The 23357-nt window shown below is 36.2% G+C and overlaps 1 protein-coding gene across 2 annotated transcripts in view; it reads left to right on the top strand.

Moving 5' to 3' along the window:
• The window catches only part of ALCAM (activated leukocyte cell adhesion molecule), a 201257-nt gene that overhangs the window by 121401 nt on the left and 56499 nt on the right, over positions 1-23357 (top strand). For both annotated transcript variants that reach the window (XM_082654998.1, XM_082654997.1), the window contains exon 2: positions 21271-21371. In XM_082654998.1, the coding sequence (XP_082511124.1) occupies positions 21271-21371 (101 nt within the window). The remainder of the gene's footprint in view (positions 1-21270; positions 21372-23357) is intronic.

Here is a 23357-nt window from a genome sequence, read left to right as displayed (position 1 = left end):
TAAATGAGATTATGCAGTACTTGTCTCTCTGCGTCTGTCATTTCACTCAGTGTAATGTCTAGGTTCATCCATGTTGTCACAAATGGCAGAATTTCCTTATTTTCTTCTTTTTTAAGGTTGAATAACATTCCATTGTGTGTGTGTGTGTGTGTGTGTGTGTGTGTGTGTGTGTTCATGTGCCTATATCACGTTTTCTTTGTTGATGGACCTTTAAGTTGTTTGCATATCTTGGCTACTGCGAATAATGCTGCAGTGACCATGAGAGTGTAATATAACTTAGATATAGTGATTTTGTTTCCTTGGATATATACACAGAAATGGGATTGCTGGATCATATGGTAGTTCTAGTTTTATCTGTACTGTACCATGATGGCTGTACCAATTTACATTCCCCTCAACAGTGTAGAAGGAAGGACTCCCTTTTCTCCACATCCTCACCAACACTTAGCTTTTGACTGTTTTAGTAAGAGCCATCCTAACAGGCGTGAGGTGATACCTTGTGTGGGGTTTTTTTGGTTTTTATTTTTTGCGGTACGCGGGCCTCTCACTGTTGTGGCCTCTCCCGTTGCGGAGCACAGGCTCCAGACGTGCAGGCTCAGCAGCCATGGCTCACGGGCCTAGTCGCTCCGCGGCATGTGGGATCTTCCCAGACCAGGGAACGAACCAGTGTCCCTGCATCGGCAAGCGGACTCTCAACTACTGCGCCACCAGGGAAGCCCTATCTTGTGGTTTTGATTTGTATTTCCCTAACGATTAATGACGTTGAGCATCTTTTCATAATAGCTAACATTTATTGAGCATTTGTTGTATGAAAAGTATTCTTTTAAGCATCTTATACATATTAATGTATTTAATATTCACAATAGCCCTTTGAGGTTGATACTGTTGTTATCTTCCATTTAATGGTTGGGAAACATGAGCACGTAAAGGTCAAGTAACTCTGGAGGTCACTTACCTTATTAGTAGCAGGGCTGGAATCATACCCATGCAGTCTCGTCTGTTGCCTCTTCTAGATTTTAATCTCCTTTGAGTAGATAACTTATTTATGTTTGTGTGCCAAACAGGAATATAGTATCTGACATACTGTAGCCAACCGATTGCTTTATGGCACAATGTATTTAAATTATTATGAAATAGAATCTTTTGGGTTAAGGGAAATTTTATTTTCAAAAGCTTATAGAAAAAACTCTTAGAAAAATTAAGGAAAATACAGCACAGATCAGTAATTAAAAGCTTATACTGAGATACATCCTATGGCTCTTGGAGTTTAGCTTATATCTTTTACAGTTTCTCAGTTACATCAACAATATTGGATAAATGTTTAACCCATATTTACTATCGACTATTCTTCAGGCACGTGCAATTTTACATTTTCAGTAGATTGCACTGGCTTTCCCATGTACATCATTATAAATTGTCTTAGCTATAAAGGTTTTAGAATAAATAGCACACTTCCAGGTGACTGTTAAGTAAGATGTTGGGTTGGAAATTTACTTTGTAGTATAGCTTCCAGTTTTTAAAATTAGAGGTTTAAGAATCAATGGATTTCTGAATAACACACTCTAAAATCATACTGATTACCTGGAAAGTATTTAATATATACAGAAAGATTGAACATGCACCAATAATCATATTTGTATGTTGAGGCTGCTGGAAATTCAAAAATGATAAAGAAGAAAACGTTTTAAAGTTGATTCCAGAGACTTCTTTATCATCTATTGTATATACACAGAGTGATAGAATTGTGGCTGAAGAATGCACACGTACAGCATGTTTTGGCAGAACTCTTAAGGGGGAATTAACTTGAAACTTGCCATTGGATTTTCAGACAGGGACACCGTCTAAGCATCTCAATCTTTTCTATTCGGTTTGTTTGTTTTTTAAGTAATTTCTTCCTGTGGGGGGAAGCTTTAGGAGTTTTTTCAGTTATAGAACTTAAATGAGATTCATAAACAAAAGGCATAATACAATCTGAAGCCTTGCTAACCCTCTTACAGCTCATCTCTGTAACCTGGAATTCTTTTAATGTGTAGGAATGGTGAACTTTTTTTAACCTTAATGACACTATTGTCTTTAAAAGCTGTTAAAAATAGCAGAGCCAAAGAGGTAATATTATAATATGCAGTTTAGGGAAATTTTGAGTGTCATTATCTTCCTGAGCAGTAACCATGAACAAATTGTCAAAGACATTGTCTCTTTTAAATGGAAAGATGAACCAATGTATTAGCACCTCAGTAGGATTGGGAATATGTGGGAAACATAATCATAAAACAGCAATTGCTGGGCTGCAGCACGGCCACCCAGGACACCGTTCAGCAGAGATCTTGGAATTGTCAGCACCTGCAGAGATCTGCCTGGGGAGATTACCTTTGCTGGTAAATGCAAAGATTTGCCCTTGAAGATTTTATGTTCTTCCTTCCATCTTAACCAAGAGAATTTAGATTAGATTGTCTAAATAGAGAATGCATTCCATAGGCTGAAGAAACTATGTGTATCAGTTTTTTTAATTAATAGAATATGTTTTATCTGTTTTAGGTTTATAAGAAAGTTGAATGGAAAGTAGAGAGTTCCCATATACTCCTTCAACACTCGCCATCCCTGTTTCCCTATTATTAACATCTTGCATAAGTGTTGCACATTTGTTACAATTGAGGAGTCAATATTGCTACATTATTAAGTAAAATCTATAAGCTATACAGGTTTTTCTCTTTGTGTTATATATTTTATGGGTTTTGACAAATGTATAATGATTTGTATCCACCATTATCGTATCAGAATAATTTCACTACCCAAAACATTCTCTGTGCTCTGCCTATCTGTCCCATCCTTCCTCCCATCAAACCCCTGGCAACCCCTCTTTTGACTGTCTCCAGAGCTTTGCCTTTTCTATATTATCCTATAGTTGGAGTCATACAGATTGATACAGAATATTAATCAGATTGGCTTCTTTCACTTAGCAGTGTGCATTTAAGTTTCCTTTATCTTTTCATGGCTTGATAGCTCATTTCTTGTTATTGCTGAATATTCCATTGTATGGCTGTACCACAGTTGGTTTATCCATTCACATACTGAAGGACATCTTGGTTGCTTCCAAATTTTGACAATTATGAATAAAGCTACTATAAACACTCATGTTCAGGTTTTCTTGCGAACTTACATTTTCAACTCACCTAAAAATTGTAATTGTGAAAAGTATTTTTGATGGAGAGGAAAGGTATAGGTTTTGAAGTTAGAAGGACTTGATTTGAATCTTAACCTTCATTTTATTCATCCAATAAATTTTTCTTGGTAGTCTACTGTATTATCTCTACAGTGCTGGGTGTTTGAAATGCATAAAGTGCTACTCTGCCTGTCAACTGTGTGCCTTGTCTATATTAAAGAGCCTTATTATACCTCTGATTCCTTATCTGAAAGATGCCTACCTCCTCAGCTATTTGCAGTTTTCTACTGTGTTTTGAGAATCAGATGAGCTATCGTGGACAGGACTTTGTATATTTCCTGGCAATAAATGCTCATTTGCTACATGACATCCCACTGAGAAAGAGGTGATCAAACTTAATAGTTTATTTTCTTTCTAGTCCTCCTGATCTATAGGTTTTTTAATGTTAAATATGGAAATTTTATTTAATACTAAATATGGAAAACATTTTAATACTTTTCAAACAATATTCCTAACTTAACCACAATTTAAAATGAAATAAGAACATGTCATCATTTTGATGAGTATTGGACTTGAGTTGAGAATTAATTTTGAGCTCTGGCTCCACTACGTATTGGCTTGGTGGTGTTAGTTTAGTCTCTTGGCTTTGCAGGGCAAACAGTGTCCTATCAGTCAAAGGAAGCATCATAATATCTGTTCACCACACACATTTATTTGCTCATCATACAGGGCTTTTGTGAGACTCAAATGCAAAAATGTACAATGTACATAAAAGAGTATTGCAAACTATAAGCACCATAAAATGTCCATTATTATTACTATTATTGTTCTAGTGTATTTTTACTTTTAATTTGGCTAACCCCTTACTAAATCAAGCTGTAGGGTTTTTCTTTTTTTCACTACATCTCTATTGCGATCTGAATTTTCTTGACTCCAATAGTCTACTGATGCTGGAGGGTCAATATAGTTATATTCTAATTTCAGTCATGTGTTAGGATCTTCTGAGAAGCAGATATTATACCAGAATGGATTAACATGCCAGGATTGTATTAGGGGAAACATCAATGTGAGAAAACAATGGAGGAGGAGCTAGTGGGCTGGAAGAAATGTCAGATGGCATTATAAATCTTTTCAAAGGAAAAGAGGGACTTCCCTGGCGGTCCAATGTTTAAGACTCTGCTCTTGTACTGCAGGGAGCGCGTGTTCGATCCCTGGTCGAGGAACTAAGATCCTGCATATTGCATGGTGCAGCCCCCCAAAAAAATGGTCAAAGGAAAAGAGAAAGGGATGGAAGGTTGGATGGACACGTCCTAGACTGTTCTGCAGCCTAAAGAAGGTTTGGCAGGGAGTCCTTGAGCCATAGGCAGCCCTCAGGGAAGAACCTTGTCTGCCTTAGTATCCCTGCTGTGCTCAGTCCTGAGCTGGGAACAACTCCTGGAAAGTGTGGCCTCAAAACAAACTTGGTGATGGATTAGAGTGCAGCAGTTGGGGTCCTTGTTAAGTTACATTCCCAGCATTTGGGGGGTCTGTGAGGTACATTTTAATGTCCATCACACTTCACAAACATTTTTTCGCTTGAATAATAAAGAGAAAGCATTTATTTAGTTGATGCTTATATAAGAATATGAAGATGTGAAACAGGCAGGTGAGATATGATGCAAACCTTAACAAGCACAGAAAACCAACTGAATGCAGAAGAGCCATTTTCCTGCTGTAAGAACTTGTTCTCCCTTTCTAGATGTTTTTTGTTGTTGTTGTTGCTTTTTGGTTTTTATTTTTTGCCACTTTGTCCATGATGGCTAGTCTTCCAGAAATCCTGCAGATTATTAAACCACTTCCTAAATCAGAGCAAAGATATGGCACATTTTAAAGTTACGATGGGCCTCTGAGGGTGTAAGACAAAGTGTTCAGCAAGTTAAAATCTTTGGGAGTAAGGGAGAGTTTCAAAGCTAGAGGCATAGTCAGGTCCAGATCTTAAAAGATCTTTAAAAGCATTCCTCCATTCTGACATCCTTAGAAATGATAAAACTACCTTTCAATACAGCTTCCTATATTTCTTATTCCTACTCACTGCCTTCCTAAATTATCTTGTTCTCCTTCCCACTTTTCCTCCCACTCATCAATTAAAAATAATGACTGCCAGGGAAAGTGGCATCTATGAAAAGTTAATATTAATAGATGACAGTATTGTCTAAGTTCATGCATTTCAGAGCAACACCATTGAGTTCCCACTGTGGACAAGCTACAATGGGTACCGGTTTCTATGCTTACCTGGTCCTTGAGGCAACACAAAATCTCTTAAGGCTGGAAGATTATTTCATTTTCATATAAGAGGTTATTCTGTTTCCTGTTATGCAACTATTTGTTTTACTTTTAAATATTTTAAGGAAAAGTTTATCTTTCCTGTGTTCTTAATCTCTTTCAAAAATTATATTGGATGAATGTTTCTATTTCTCCTTCCCCCTCAGAACTAGGAAACTAGATTTCATAGTAAGCTGAGTTTAGTTCTTAAAAAAGGGAAAATGCCATAGAAAGCCATCATTTTCTTCCTATGACCTTAACTTATATTACAACCCCTGTGGGGAGTTGTCAGTTGAAAGCCTGGAATTTCACAAATCTAAGTCTTGGAAATCAGCCAGCAATCTGCACCAAATATGTGGGAAAACCTACTAAATAGCTTTTTAACCTTTATTACTTACTATGTTTTATTGTACAAATCTATATCCTCAGGAGACATAGGCAATGCTAATTGGGATTCATGTGAAGAAAAGAGCAAAAAGCTATTTCAACCCATGTAAACATTTTTTGGTACCTAGTTAAATACTTAACGGGGAATATTCCAGAAGCAGGCATACTGGACAAGATCACTCAACCAATTCAGAAGCAAGAGTTTACTACTCTGCTCATTGAGGAGCCCTGACAATTTATTTGCTATCCCCGGTAATTCACTACCTCAATTATAAGATAAAATTCGCTAATGCTGCTGATTACTTTAAATGCTAAAGCAATACAATTTAGCACAAGCTGTTATTAACAGAAGCTCTCTGTGAAAACAATGATGATCTTATTGACTAAAAATCTTTGTGATATATTTTTTCTAAGGCATTTTGAGGAATATCAAAGCTATTAGGAATTTGTTGTTTGGGGGTTGGGGAGTGTTTTCAAGGACAGCTTTGATTATCTCAAATCAAGAGGTCTTTTCGTTGTCATGGCATTCAATTATTTGCAGAAAACAAATTTAATAATGTCACAATAACTATGAACTCTTTCTGAAGACAGGCTCTAGCTAAATTCCAAAAAGTTTCCATTAGTTCAGATGATACAGTTAAAAGTCATTTGTGAAGCGTTGTGCCTGCTTTCCTGTTGATAGTGTTTTCATGAATACAGTACAGCTATTGTCTTTGCTAAAATAATTAAATCATATTCACAATTTCAGTACAACTTCTGTGGCAAAATGCAGAGGAAAATGTAATTTTTCACCATTCAAATAGAACTGATACTCTTAATTAAACGTGGAGCATAAATGTATTCATCTTTCCTTTGCAGTATTTTAACCTGGGGGAGTATTCAAATATGGGTTCCTTCTACCTACCTCTTTGGTTAAGCTGGTTCCGAATGATCCAGGTTCCTCAGGATCTGGTTAGAGACAATGCAAGAACTAATCAAGAAATTGAATTGGGGGAGAGAAACAAAAGGAAAATAATATTTTACTGGTTCTTTTCATTGTATCAATTGTCTGACTGGACTCTCCTTAAAGACACAACATCAAGTCCTAGGTAATTAGGAGAGAAGCGTGATAGTAGAAAATAGTCAACTTTGTGCACTTCAAGTTACATAAATTATTAATACATAAATGTTTTTAATTTTTACAATGAGTAAACTGTAGAATACAAAGGAAAATATGTTTAAACATTCTTTTGTTTAGTCTCCTTCACTATGAAAATCTATTTTAAAATAAAATGTAGAATACTGTTCTTTTCATATACAAATTTGAAATTTCTGGTTCAGTGTAGTCTCCCTGCCCCGCCCCCTGCCACCCACACACACAGAGCATGAAGTGTTTTTATTTGAGTTTATCCCTAAGAAAAGACCAGTGTCTTGGCTTGTTGACAGAGACCCCATAGCCCAGTCAAAAACTCATCACTGAGGAATGAGGACTTGGTGACACAGAGCTCCCCTGTGGGACAAATTTTTGGAAATCCCAGTCTCATCCTCAGAACAAAGAATGTGAGGAGAGTTGCCGAAGAAACCCTAAATCCTGATGCTTTTAGTGACATTTCAAATGTAAATCTAGATCAGTGCACTATTTTGCATTTATGTTATATTCCATTAAAAATATTTTTAAAGCAAAAATAACTTTTTGGCAAGGAACAATGTTAAGGTATTGATTTTTAATCACCACAGTGCCACCCCTCCCCACCATCCTGGATTCCCTAGAATTTCAAAGAATAGTATATGGTTTTCTGGAATATTAAATGCAGACTAAAGAATATGGGCCGTGAGAATATGATCTGATAGAGTTCCTTTCAGTGTACTGCAGTGGGACTTTATTTTATGCATTATTATTGAGCACCTGCAACCTTCATGGTGCTGCAGTGAATTTCAAAATGAGCGAAATGTAGGCTTTTCCTTCAAATAGGTTGCAACATAGTGGATAAATTAAACTGATAATTTCCCTCTTTGGGAAAGAAATTAAACTTTAAAATACATGAATAAATATAAATGTCTAGAATTTAAGCTCCATGAGAGCAGGGTTTTTTCCTTTTATCAATTTGGATAGCCCACCGTAGAACAGCACTAGGCACAAAGTGGGCACTCAGTAGCCAATGAATGAATGACAAAAATTTATAAACACTGAAATATATATAGAAAAAAGGAAACAATGTATTTGGCTCTCATTTCTCTTCAGGGGGTTTGTGTAGAGCATTGTGTGGATACACACTCTAGTTTATATTTTTGCATTAATAAACATTTAGGTTCCTCCAGTTTTTTAGTATTCAAATTAATGCCGTTATCTTTATATACAGTCCTGCACTTGTGCCGAAACTAATTGTAGGAGGGAGTCTCAGTGGTAGAATTACTGGATCAAAGGGTATTAGCATTTTAAAATTTGATAGATACCATCAAATTGTACTTCCACAACTTCTCTTCAATTTAGAATGAAACTTAAACATTTTATGTTTTAATTCAAGGTTACCTTTGACAACCTGATGAAAGCTTTGAATTCTCTTTCTTTAAAAACAGATGTTTCAGTGTACAACAATATGGGAGTTTTTAAAATAACTTAGAGGGTTCATAGATGCCCTAATGTCCATTCATGGATCCTAAGTTAAGAAATTCTAACAAGCACAGTAAAATCTGTACATTTGCTGATGTAAAATTCACGAGGCATTTCTCAAAAAATAAAAATAAGGGTCTACAAATTAAATCGTTTCTGTTACTTTTAAATCATCTCTAAATAAAGTTTTTGCTTATAATTTAAAAGTGACCCCAAATGGAATCCAATGCTAGTGTTGATGATGAAAGTAAAGAAAAAGTAAAAAGGTGTTACAGTTTATTGCATTTCATTAGGAAAATTTTATGTGCATTTATGAATTTGGGAAAACTGCCAGTCTTAGGACATGTTCCTTATGAAGATAAAAGATCTAATCTGGGGCTTCCCTGGTGGCGCAGTGATTGAGAGTCTGCCTGCCAATGCAGGGGACACGGGTTCGTGCCCCGGTCCGGGAAGATCCCATATGCCGCGGAGCAGCTGGGCCCATGAGTCATGGCCGCCGAGCCTGTGTATCCGGAGCCTGTGCTCCGCAACGGGAGAGGCCACGACAGTGAGAGGCCCGCATACTGCAAAAAAAAAAAAAAAAAAAAAAAAAAAAGATCTAATCTGTAGAAATTTCTATAATAAAAAATGGAAAACTACCAATGGCATTTTTCACAGAACTAGAACAAAAAAATTCATTATTTGTATGGAAACACAAAAGACCCCAAATAGCCTCAGCAATCTTGAAAAAAAAAAACGGAGCTGGAGGAATCAGGCTCCCAGAGTTCAGACTATACTACAAAGCTACAGTAATCAAGACAGTCTGGTACTGGCACAAAAACAGAAATATAGACCAATGGAACAGGATAGAAAGCCCAGAGATAAACCAATGCACATATGGTCACCTTATTTTTGATAAAGGAGGCAAGAATATACAATGGAAAAAACACAGCCTCTTCAATAAGTGGTGCTGGGAAAACTGGACAGCTACATGTAAAAGAATGAAATTAGAACACTCCCTAACACCATAGACAAAAATAAACTTAAAATGGATTAGAGACCTAAATGTAAGGCCAGACACTATAAAACTCTTAGTAGAAAACATAGGCAGAACACTCTTACATAAATCACAGCAAGATCCTTTTTGACCCACCTCCTAGAGTAATGGAAATAAATACAAAAATAAACAAATGGGACCTAATGAAACTTAAAAGCTTTTGCACAGCAAAGGAAACCATTAACAAGATGAAAAGACAACCCTCAGAATGGGAGAAAATATTTGCAAACAAAGCAACTGACAAAGGATTAGTCTCCAAAATATACAAGCAGCTCATGCAGCTCAATATTAAAAAAACAAACCACTCAATCCAAAAATGGGCAGAAGACCTAAATAGGCATTTCTCCAAAGAAGATATACACATTGCCAACAAACACATGAAAGGATGCTCAACATCACTAATCATTAGAGAAATGCAAATCAAAACCACAATGAGGTATCACCTCACACGAGTCAGAATGGCCATCATCAAAAAATCTAGAAACAATAAATGCTGGAGAGGGTGTGGAGAAAAGGGAACCCTCTTGCACTGTTGGTGGGAATGTAAATTGATACAGCCACTATGGAGAACAGTATGGAGGTTCCTTAAGAAACTACAAATAGAACTACCATACGACCCAGCAATCCCACTACTGGGCATATACCCTGAGAAAACCATAATTCAAAAAGAGTCATGTACCACAATGTTTATTGCAGCTCTATTTACAATAGCCTGGACATGCAACCTAAATGTCTATATTGACAGATGAATGGATAAAGAAGATGTGGCACATATATACAATGGAATATTACTCAGCCATAAAAAGAAACGAAATTGAGTTACTTGTAGTGAAGTGGATAGACCTAGAGTCTGTCATACAGAGTAAAGTAAGTCAGAAAGAGGAAAACAAATACCATATGCTAACACGTATATATGGAATCTAAAAAATGGTTCTAAAGAACCTAGGGGCAGGACAGGAATAAAGATGCAGACATAGAGAATGGATTTGACATGGGGAAGGGGAAGGGAAAGCTGGGACGAAGTGAGAGAGTGGCATGGACATATATACATTACCAAATGTAAAATAGGTAGCTAGTGGGAAGCAGCCACATAGCACGGAGAGATCAGCTCAGTGCTTTGTGACCACCTGGAGGTGTGGGATAGGGAGGGTGGGAGGGGGATGCAAGAGGGAGGAGATATGGGGATATATGTATATGTATAGCTAATTCACTTTGTTAAAAAGCAGAAACTAACACACCATTATAAAGCAATTATACCCCAATAAAGATGTTAAAAAAAAAAAATGGAGTTTGCCATAAGAGAGAAAACCAAGTATCACTCAGTGCCTCTGCCTGGTCGGTCCCTGGCTATGACAGACTGGTGAAGTAGTTCTCATCTTCCCATTTATAGAAATTCAGTGTTCAGATCAGATGAAATTTCCTCCAAGAATCCTAAACCAATACCCTCAAGCTTTTTGCTGTGATTCCCTTCTCTGCTTTGCCATACCACTTTCTCTACCTAATAAGCAGCTCATACAAATTCCATCATGTTCCTTCAGGAGTAGGCCTCAGTATCTTATTTATATATTTCCCCCACAAAGAACATCTAGCACTCTGCCTATAATAAGTGTTCAGTAAATACTTGATGCATGTTTGAATGTATGAATAGATGATTTTTGAGATAGGCCTTGAAGGATATGTAGGAATTGAGCCAGAGCAGATGGTCCCAAGGAACAATGATAAAAAATGAAGCAGAGATGGGGTAAAGCCTAAACTAATTGAGAAGAATTGTAACTTATCCAGCCTCATAGATCATTCTGTGCTTAGAGTATAATGCGGCATGTGGTAAATTGAGAAGATAATTTTCAGCACAGCAAATACTGGTACTGTATTTTTTAAATTGTATTGTTTTTATAGATCTCCCTTCTATGGCATAATATGGATTATTACATTGACCTATACATCACTAAAAAGATAAATATTTTGAGCACTTCCAAGTGACATGCCGAACTTGGAAGTAATATAAAGAACACATATATTAAAACATATTCCTGAGTACTAGCAATAATAATTTGGTAAGATGTTTTTTTCCCATCGAAATGTTATTCCACAGTGGAATAACACTTATCTAAAAGGTATAATATAATGCATTTATAAAATTATAGGAACTGATGAGAGAAAGAGAAAAGAAGAATTACTCTTTTTCTTATATGTAGGCATTACCCAATTATACCTACATTATAATATATAACACTTGTGAAAGGCAAGGTAGAAAGTAAAGTTTGAACAAATGTATTCCTACCTCTGATTAAGCAAAAACCCAACTTGACCCCCAAGTACCCAAGTTTATAAAGAGAAAATGAAAAAGGGGATAGAGGGGCTTTCCTGGTGGCGCAGTGGTTGAGAGTCTGCCTGCCGATGCAGGGGACACGGGTTTGTGCCCCAGTCTGGGAAGGTCCCACATGCCGCGGAGCGGCTGGGCCCGTGAGCCATGGCCGCTGAGCCTGTGCGTCCGGAGCCTGTGCTCCGCAACGGGAGAGGCCACAACAGTGAGAGGCCCGCGTACCACAAAAAAAAAAAGGGGGGGGAGGGGGAATAGAATAACTGTTTTCAGTATTTCTCAAAATGACATTCGATTCCCTCAGATGTCTTCTCCCACCTGCCATGCAGTCCAAGTTACTTGGGAACTATAGGCCCTTGTACCACACACATGCACACAGACACACACAAACAAATTTTACTTGTTATATATTACACGACCTTGACAAAAATTTTAAACTCTTGTTTCATATAATAAATTTATGGGAGGAATTATGAGATAAGATAACTTTGTGTCATTGAATCATAAAATCAGGTTTGGAAGACTCTTTAAAGGCATCAGCTTTATTCTCTATCAGTAGAACTATGATATTTTATCATATCAAATAAAATATATATGATATGTACAGTTTAGAAAGCATATATAGTAGGTATAATTTGTGCTTGATTGTAGTATATGAAGTAGATTTGCTAAAACAGTATATTTTTTGTAATTTCTTGGATTGGATTGGATCCCAATATTTCAAAGTTAGAAATCAATCCTCCTATTATAGTTTAATATAATATGTTTCTGTGAGGAAAACAAATTTGATAATAACAAATGTTACTATGTGCCATTGCTTCCTCCATCCCTTCATTCATATTCAGTGATTATTTAGTCCTACACTAAGATTCTGTTTTACAACAATGATCCCTTTATTGGAAACCACAGTTTTATCAAATGAGTGAAGGTCTAAATCAGTAGTTCTCAACTAGATGGGATTTCAGGGGGCAGTTTTGCCTCCCAGGGGATATTTGTCATGTCTGAGGATTTTCTTCTTGTCATAATGAGGAGAAGGTGCTACTGGCATCCAATGGGCAGAGACAGGGATGTTGCTAAACGTACATAGGACAGCGCCCCACAATCAAGATTTATTCAGCCCAAAATGTCAATAGTAATGAGAGTGAGAAACACTACATGTTTTAATTAGAGTTGTACATATCTTAATTCATTAATAAAGCAAATAAGGACACTAGCATGTTTATCTGTCAAAATCAGTCAAATAAATATGAACGTAATTTCTAAGGATAACTCTCATTTTTACCCACTTCCTCCCCAACAATTCATTTGCACAAATATATCTCTAAAATTTCTGTAGAACTGGAATTTAGTTTTTATGTTGTAAGCTCTGAGCCAATTTATAATGTGATTAACCCTTCTATGGCACCTAACAGGGATACAGAGCTAAAAAGAGAAAAAAGCTTTCAAGGATGATGATGTTTTTAAAGTATCAGTGCAATAAAAAATAATTAACCATGCTAAATTACAGCATGTAAAGTAGACCCTGATGAATTCTGGTCCTATATTATTCTATATTATTTGCTGTACTTCTGCTTGAAACGTGGTAGCAGATTCTGATGTTTAAGTGACCTCAACTCAAATGTCTAGTTGTCAGCTATGCAAAGAGAATGATTACTCTGACCTTGATAGTCCTTAAGAATTACTTTATACAGAAAAAGGAATTCTCATCAATATTGCCAAAATTATTACAGTTTTATTATTTTACTTAGAAATATAAAGTGTTCACCTAACTTCAAAAGGTTGCCAGTCTGTTTCAGTGCCTCTTTAAATTATTTGCTATATAAAATGCATAACTATAATTATCTTGTACTTTATGATCACTTGCCTGAGAATTCTACGTGTGAGAATTATTTGGTCAAGAGATTATTCTTATGCTGTGTTTATCTCATTTTATTCCCACTGAATTCTCCTATATAGCCTTTCTAGGTTCTATTGTTCTTTACCTTTAGCTAATAACTCTTCATAAGAATCATTAAATTATTACATACTGCTTCTCAAATATAACACGTATTTTTTTTTAAACATCTTTATTGGAGTATAGTTGCTTTACAATGTTGTGTTAGTTTCTGATGTGTAACAAAGTGAATCAGCTATATGTATACATATATCCCCATGTGCCCTCCCTCTTGCATCTCCCTCCCCCACTCCCTATCCCACCCCTCTATGTGATCACAAAGCACCTAGCTGATATCTCTGTGCTATGCAGCTGCTTCCCACTAGCTATCTATTTTACAGGGGACAGGGAAGGGGAAGCTGGGACAAAGTGAGAGAGTAGCATTGACATATATACACTACCAAACATATTTATGTTTTACTTTATGTCAGGACATTTTGATAGCAACAGTGATAATAATTCATAACACTATGTTAAAATTTTAAAACATTTAATACAAAAGGTGATTTAGCCCAGGTTAAAGTATCTTATGACATACAATATACAAGTAGACATAACACGTATAGCACAGAAATTCACACCCTTGTGCACACACACATTTCCTTCTATATTTTATATTTTGCCTCTTTGAGGAAGGACAGCATAGGCATTCTGTATTTGCAATTGTATCCAATAATCTCTATGCTACAAAACCATGAATAAATTAACCAACTAATATTACAGGGAGAGAATTGCAGGGGAATTCTAGTAGGCTAAATTTAATTCAGATTTGGCAATTCAAAGATAAAAATCTCTTGCTTCTATGAAAAGTATAAACAGAATTATTTGTGTTGACAGGTGCTTTGGGTCTCCCTGGCACTTCATCTCAAAGACTGAGACGTCTCTAGAAATCAGGATGCTAATTCACCACCAAATCACAGTAGTCTTTGTAGCTACTGTATCCCTAGGGGGTTAGAGATATTAGCCCTCCCACATGTGTAAGCCTTGGTTTTTCTATCAGATGAACCTAGAGCCCTTATAGTCTTACCTGAAGAGGAAAGTTGATGATTATAACAAACTTGAAAATTATTTCTAAAATCATCATGACTGTGGCTCCTAATGCCACAAGTGATAATGCAAATGATTATCATGTATTCTGCCTTAAGTCTGTAGACCAGGGCTTCTATCTGTAACTATTGCCTTTTTACCTACTGCCCTCATTCTTGTCAGATCTCTTATTTCCCTTGCATTTGCTGTGCTCTGAAGAGTCCTGTCCTGGATAATTTTGGATATCGAGCAGTCACTACAAGACTCAATCCATGAATTTTCAAATACTTTTAAAAACAACTCTTTGCTTTGTGCTCATCACAAGTAAGGAAAAAGTCACTTCTTAGTGTCATTTGCAGATCACATAGCACAAACAATCCTTAATTTCTCTTGAAAGGGAAGGGAGAAATGTCCTCTCCTGTAGTTTAATCCATAAACTCGTAAGAATGTTGGCTTTGTGTTTGTTTCTCTTCAAGTAAGAGAGGGCCATCCAAGCCCAAATCCATGTTCCTTACACATCGAAGACAGTGTATGACAGACTTTGCAGTATTTGGTAGGAAAAAGAATTCTCAAAGTTCCAGTGTGGTCAACTCCTCCCTGGTTTTTAAAGATGCTAATTTGATAACCAAAATGGAGAGGATGGCACAAGATTCAAATGAAAAATCATCTTATTAGATGCCCAGTGAATGCCAGACATTGTCCCTGGGATACAATGATTAAAAATATATGGTTCTAAATTTTTAGAAATGCACAGCCTTCTGAGACTGACCCAGGAAGAAATAGAAAATATAAGCAGACCAATCACAAGCACTGAAATGAAACTGTGATTAAAAATCTTCCAACAAACAAAAGCCCAGGACCAGATGGCTTCACAGGCGAATTCTATCAAACATTTAGAGAAGAGCTAACACCTATCCTTCTCAAACTCTTCCAAAATATAGCAGAGGGAGGAACACTCCCCAACTCATTCTACGAGGCCACCATCACCCTGATACCAAAACCAGACAAAGATGTCACAGGAAAGAAAACTACAGGCCAATATCACTGATGAACATAGATGCAAAAATCCTCAACAAAATACTAGCAAACAGAATCCAACAGCACATTAAAAGGATCATACACCATGATCAAGTGGGGTTTATCCCAGGGATGCAAGGATTCTTCAATATACGCAAATCTATCAATGTGATACACCATATTAACAAGTTGAAGGAGAAAAACCATACAATCATCTCAATCGATGCAGAGAAAACTTTTGACAAAATTCAACACCCATTTATGATAAAAACCCTGCAGAAAGTAAGCATAGAGGGAACTTACCTCAACATAATAAAGGCCATATATGACAAACCCACAGCCAACATCATCCTCAATGGTGAAAAACTGAAAGCATTTCCACTAAGATCAGGAACAAGACAAGGTTGCCCACTCTCACCACTATTATTCAGCATAGTTTTGGAAGTTTTAGCCACAGCAATCAGAGAAGAAAAAGAAATAAAAGGATTCCAAATCAGAAAAGAAGAAGTAAAGCTGTCACTGTTTGCAGATGACATGATACTATACATAGAGAATCCTAAAGATGCTACCAAAAAACTACTAGAGCTAATCAATGAATTTGGTAAAGTAGCAGGATACAAATTTAATGCACAGCAATCTCTTGCATTCCTATACTCTAATGATGAAAAATCTGAAAGTAAAATTAAGAAAACACTCCGATTTAACACTGCACCAAAAAGAATAAAATATCTAGGAATAAACCTACCTAAGGAAACAGAAGACCTGTATGCAGAAAATTATAAGACACTGATGAGAGAAATTAAAGATGATACAAAAAGATGGAGAGATATACCATGTTCTTGGATTAGAAGAATCAACGTTGTGAAAATGACTCTACTACCCAAAGCAATCTACAGATTCAATGCAATCCCTATCAAACTACAACCAGCATTTTTCACAGAACTAGAGCAAAAAATTTCACAATTTGTATGGAAACACAAAAGACCCCAAATAGCCAAAGCAATCTTGAGAAAGAAAAACGGAGCTGGAGGAATCAGGCTCCCTGACTTCAGACTATACTACAAAGCTACAGTAATCAAGACAGTCTGGTACTGGCACAAAAACAGAAATATAGATCAATGGAACAGAATAGAAATCCCAGAGATAAGCCCATGCACATATGGTCACCTTATCTTTGATAAAGGAGGCAAGAATATACAGTGGAGAAAAGACAGCCACTTCAATAAGTGGTGCTGGGAAAACTGGACAGCTACATGTAAATGTATGAAATTAGAACACTCCTGAACACCATACACAAAAAATAAACTAAAACTGGATTAGAGACCTAAATGTAAGACCAGACAGTATAAAACTCTTAGAGGAAAACATAAGAAGAACACTCTTTGACATAAATCACAGCAATATCTTTTTTGATTCACCTCCTAGAGTAATGGAAATAAAAACAAAAATAAACAAATGGGACCTAATGAAGCTTCAAAGCTTTTGCACAGCAAAGGAAACCATAAACAAGATGAAAAGACAACCCTCAGAATGGGAGAAAATATTTGTAAATGAAGCAACTGACAAAGGATTAATCTCCAAAATTTACAAGCAGCTCAATATCAAAAAAAAACAAACAACCCACCCAAAAATTGGCCTAAATAGACATTTCTCCAAAGAAGATATACAGATTGCCAACAAACACATGAAAGAATGCTCAACATCATTAGAGAAATGCAAATCAAAACTACAATGAGATATCATCTCACACTGGTCAGAACGGTCATCATCAAAAAATCTACAAACAGTAAATGTTGGAGAGGGTGTGGAGAAAAGGGAACCCTCTTGCACTGTTGGTGGGAATGTAAATTGATACAGCCACTATGGAGAACAGTTTGGAGGTTCCTTAAGAAACTACAAATAGAACTACCATACGACCCAGCAATCCCACTACTGGGCATAAACCCAGAGAAAACCATAATTCAAAGAGTCATGTACCAAAATGTTCATTGCGGCTCTATTTACAATAGCCCGGACATGGAAGCAACCTAAGTGTCCATCGACAGATGAATGGATAAAGAAGATGTGGCACATATATACAATGGAATATTACTCAGCCATAAAATGAAACGAAATTGAGTTATTTGTAGTGAGGTGGATGGACCTAGAGTCTGTCATACAGAGTGAAGTAAGTCAGAAAGAGAAAAACAAATACCATATGCTAACACATATATATGGAATCTAAGAAAAAAAAATGGTCATGAAGAACCTAGAGGCAAGACAGGAATAAAGACACAGACCTACTAGAGAATGGACTTGAGGATATGGGGAGGGGTAAGGGTAAGCTGTGACAAAGTGAGAGAGTGGCATGGACATATATACACTACCAAACGTAAAATAGATAGCTAGTGGGAAGCAGCCGCATAGCACAGGGAGATCAGCTCGGTGCTTTGTGACCACCTAGAGGGGTGGGATAGGGAGGGTGGGGGGGAGATGCAAGAGGGAAGAGATATGGGAACATATGTATAACTTGAAATTAACACACCATTGTAAAGCAATTATACTCCAATAAAAATATTAAAATATATATATATATGGTCCTCTTCCTGCTGTGATTGTGCTTTCATCATGCTAATACATTATGTACTTGAAAGTCATACAGCTTTAAAATCAATTATAAAAATTATAAAATTTTTAAATTTTTAAATCAATTGTAAAATATAAAATTATAAAATTTGGTGTATATTAAAGTTCTTTAGAGAAGAGGAAAGAAAAATGGTCTGTAAGAAAGAGCAAAGCATTACATTTTTTGGAAAAGGAATTTTTTATTTCCCTGTGCCTAGCGAAGGATTCACCTCATTGATACCTAAGCTGTGTAAACTGTTTTCACTCCTTGAACCATGGAGTTCATGGGAGCAGTGTCAGTTGTCAAAAGAAGGTATGTTTTTATAATTATAGTAGATAATTAGAGGTGCATGTCTTACCATAATTTAAGAAGAGATTCACATTATCTTAGAGTCATTACATATTCAAGTGTCTTGCTATATATTGATGAAAAAAACAAAATATTAAATCACAAAATGGTTTCCATGGTTTGACAAACCTGCATGAACAGATCCTAAAATACATGATACAAGTTCCATATTTAATATCCAAAGTATTGTAGAAAACAAGTACTATATTGTGAAATAAAACAATTTCTTAACTGTCATCACTTTGCCTGTCTGCCACCACATATCTAAATCCTCACAAGTTTTATTTTAACAAGGCTGAAGAGACCTTATAGTCTTATGCTCTTCAATTATTTATAGTAAAAAGGAATTTAAAGTATGGTGGACACTAAACAATTAAACATTATTGATGGAAAATTGTAATTTTTTTAACATCTTTATTGGAGTATAATTACTTTACAATGGTGTGTCAGTTTCTGCTTTATAACGAAGTGAATCAGTTATACATATACACATATCCCATATCTCTTCCCTCTTGCGTCTCCCTCCCTCCCACCCAGTAATTTTTCATTATAAAACAGAATGTAATAAAAATTTTAGTAAAATTTTGTCTCTAATAGCAAGTTAAAAACACATTCTCATGGCTTATACTTTGTATTCTTTATTTTAACAATGTTAAAAATTCTGGAAAGTAGTTGTGCAGTATATTTACATGAAATTTGTGTTCTTTGTAATGCTTTTGTTCACTGGAGCAAAATTGCTTTAGAGGAAAGTAGATTCCTCAATTGACAGAATTTTAAAATAGGAATTTTATTACCTTTTCTTTCTTTACTAATGTTAATGATTTTTTCCCTATATGAAATTTTTATATGTTGTGGTTGATGGGTAACAGAGAGAGATAGTATCCACCGTATCTTGTTTCTTCAGAAAGTCATAAGATGGTCTTATTCATGTGTTGTAAATTGCCTTAGCTTTGCACTTTAGCACCACCTGGTGGACAAAATATCATTTCTTTTTCTTTTCAGTTTAAAATAAAGTTAGCCCCTTAACACTCTATATCCAACTGTGACATATCTTAACAGGTATTTAATTGTAAATGTATCTAACTTTGAAGATAGTTGTAAACAAAATAAGGTAAAAAGATCTGATATATTTCCTAAGTACTATACAATTGCCAAGTTAAATGCCTATGTTTCTTTAAACTTCATAAATATATACAGATTTGAATAGTATGTTACATACATATGCAAAAATGTGGGTATTGTTGATAATTTAATTATTGATCATCACATTCTTTTCAATAAAGAATTAAATAAGACCAGGAAGTTTTCTTTACCTTAGTAGCAAACTATTGCTTAAGTTGGATTGTCTACCCAAAAAACAGTGTAATCACTTCATGAAGAAATTTCATACTACAAATACTTTTCTTTTTTTTTGGCTGCCACGCAGTTTGCAGGTTCTTTTTTTCTTTTTCTTTTGCAGTACGCGGGCCTCTCACTGTTGTGGCCTCTCCTGTTGCGGAGCACAGGCTCCAGAGCGCAGGCTCAGTGGCCATGGCTCACTGGCCTAGCCACTCCGTGGCATGTGGGATCTTCCCGGACCGGGGCACGAACCCGTGTCCCCTGCATCGGCAGGCGGACTCTCAACCACTGCGCCACCAGGGGATCCCCAGTTTGCAGGTTCTTAGTTCCCCGACCAGGGATTGAACCCGCGCCCTCAGTAGTGAAAGCATGGAGTCCTAACCACTGGAGTGCCAGGGAATTCCTTACAAATTCTTTTCCTGTTAATATTTTATGTATAATTAAAATGAAAACTAGTATTTTAACCATTAATACTGTAAAGCAGGCCATTTTCATGCTCATTTTGCCACTTATATTTAAGATTCAGTTGTGGTCTTATATGTATTAGTTCTCAGTTTTTAAATTTTTCCGAATTTAAGCTTAACAATATTTTCAAATGAAAAAAACAAACATATTTAAAGCTAGTTTTGAGAATTTTAAGCATGTTAATCTCTTTGTATAGTCCCACATTTCTATGAAATATAGTGAAGTTTTTTCTTATGAAATATAGTGAAGGTGAAAATAAACCCTCAGATTCCACACTGTTCCTTTGGCATATACTACTTATCTATTCCTCGCTAAACTGAGAGGTTTATAGATTTGAATTATGTAACATTTGAAGCCTTAGTAGCTAAATAAGAGCTGTTGATATTTATAGGAAATATGTTCTAACTACATACTTTGTTTTATGTCATTTAAGATAAAATTATAATACATAACCTTCATTAAGAAATGCATCTTGAGGCTTCCCTGGTGGCGCAGTGGTTGAGAGTCCGCCTGCCGATGCAGGGGACACGAGTTCGTGCCCCAGTCCGGGAAGATCCCACATGCCGCGGAGCAGCTGGGCCCATGAGCCATGGCCGCTGAGCCTGCGCGTCCGGAGACCATGCTCCGCAACGGAAGAGGCCTTTCAACAGTGAGAGGCCCGCGTACCGCAAAAAAAAAAAAAAAAACTTTATTTCAAGAAAACATTTAAACTCTTCTCTCTCTTGTGTTCCTTTTTTTCTAAAGGTCTTGGATGGTATACTGTAAACTCAGCATATGGAGATACCATTGTCATGCCTTGCCGACTCAGTGTACCTCAGAATCTCATGTTTGGCAAATGGAAATATGTAAGTGTGACCTACCTTGGACTTGGTTAATTGCCTCTAGTTTTTGAAAGAAAATTCCTTCTGTGAGTAGATGTGAATTTCAAGTTAACGTAATGACAATATTCAACTGTGGATATAAATGTAAAAAGGTGAAATTAATGTGTCGAATATTTCAAAAGAATAATCCCTAAGTCTTACATAACAAATGCTATTTTAAAATAAAGCCAGTAAACAGGTAATTCTTAGCTCAAATTAGTCTGAAAGATTCACCCTGAAGTGTTTGAGGCAGAAGAAAAGGCAGAGTTCCAGGGTAAAATCAGTGGAGTATAGGACAGAGCTTAGTGGAAGATGGCAGCCTTTCTCTACACACTCATGTTTTGTTTGGTGTAGTTACTGCAAAGGCAAGATGCACCAGAAGCCAGAGCATTCAAATGTTCACTGAAAATTAGTCATCAGTATTAGAAGCCTGTTACTGGTACTTGGTCTTAGAACTCAGTCGAAGTGGTAGGTCCTTTTAAAATTTAACATTGCTGATTTTACTCATTTTTTGCAGGTAGCAAAATCATATTTTCTCAGGTATCAAGGTACCGATGGGTCTGGAAATGAAGGGTAGATATCCTGGTAGGTGATGTGGAAAGGCTAGGTAACTTTGATAAAATATCTCAATTTCATTACCAAGACCAACAAAAGGTGTCTGTGTGGCACAATTTCCCAGTGCTAGATCACATGAGACTCACAATGGTTTGCAAGCTTAAAAAGAGGACATATATTTCATTGAACACAACTGGCAAATTTTCCCTAGGTCCATGAAATGTTAAAAGGTATTTGAATAGGAAAAGGATTTGATGGTCCAATATTTTTTTTTGACTTTGGGCATAGATTTTTATTATGTATTATTCTTACACACGTTAAAAAAAAGCAGAATTAATTGGTTGATATATTCCTGAAAGCATCTTACACTTCTGAATTACTTCAAATCCAATCACACTTCTATATTACTTTAGTTCTTGTGATGGTCCAATAATTTTTGAAAAGTTTTTTTACTGCAGTACTTCTCAGAGCCTTTCCTATATTAAGATACATGATGAATTGTCTGAGTTCATTCATTTCTTAAGTTTATTGAACCACACAACTTTTCCTCTCAGATATCTGCAAGAACAAACGTTGTGCAGAATAGAAATGTACGTAAGTTGCACCCCAGGGGTAGTATAACACAATCTTTTAAAATCTGGTTGTGAAGTCAGACTGACATGTTCTACCATGTGTTGGCTGTGGGATTCTGGATGAGTGAATTAATCCCCATTTTCTCATAGAAAAAAAATGAAATAATAATAATCTTCCTTATAGTGTTGTGAAGGTTACATGAAGTAACATATCAGAATACTTACCTAGTACTTGACACATGGTAATTGCACGAAAAGTGTAAGTTGTTATGAGTGTGGGGCTACTAAGCTCTAAACACACTGTGTGAAGGTCAGGTGAAGGCAAAAGAAGGAGGTGAGGCAGCATAGCACTTCCCTGATCCCTCCTCCTGTTATCCAGCTCACACTGGGTAATTTTTAACTATTTCTGGCTCCCTATAAAAATGGAAATATGAAGTTAAGGCCTATGAGGACAAAGTCTATTAGCACCCCTAAAATTCCAAGGGTCTGGGAGACTACCACCTCATTCACCATTGAGTCAAACTTAATGCTAAAATAAATGGAATACAGTGGTGAAAACTTCTGTGATTATAGACATTACTGATGCCCAGGAAATAATTTTCACCTAAATGTAACTGGCACAATGGCAATGAAAACAAATAATAATGACAATTTTCTAATTGTTAATGAAATAAAAACCTTCAGTAATAAACTGATGAGATACATTTGAAGTACCATATGCTCTAAAAGCAGTCCTGATTCGCAGACATACTCTACAACCTCTAATTTAATGTAACCTAAAAGACAAAGAGCAGATTTGGAAAGAGTGAAAGGGAGCAAACACAGAGGAAAGATGGATTAGTTT

The sequence above is a fragment of the Grampus griseus genome (genome assembly GCF_964374135.1).
Source record: "Grampus griseus genome assembly, chromosome: 5".
In the NCBI taxonomy this organism is placed as follows: Eukaryota; Metazoa; Chordata; class Mammalia; order Artiodactyla; family Delphinidae; genus Grampus; species Grampus griseus.
The sequence above is the reverse complement of the archived record's forward strand: the minus strand, read 5'-3'. Positions and strand labels throughout refer to the sequence as shown.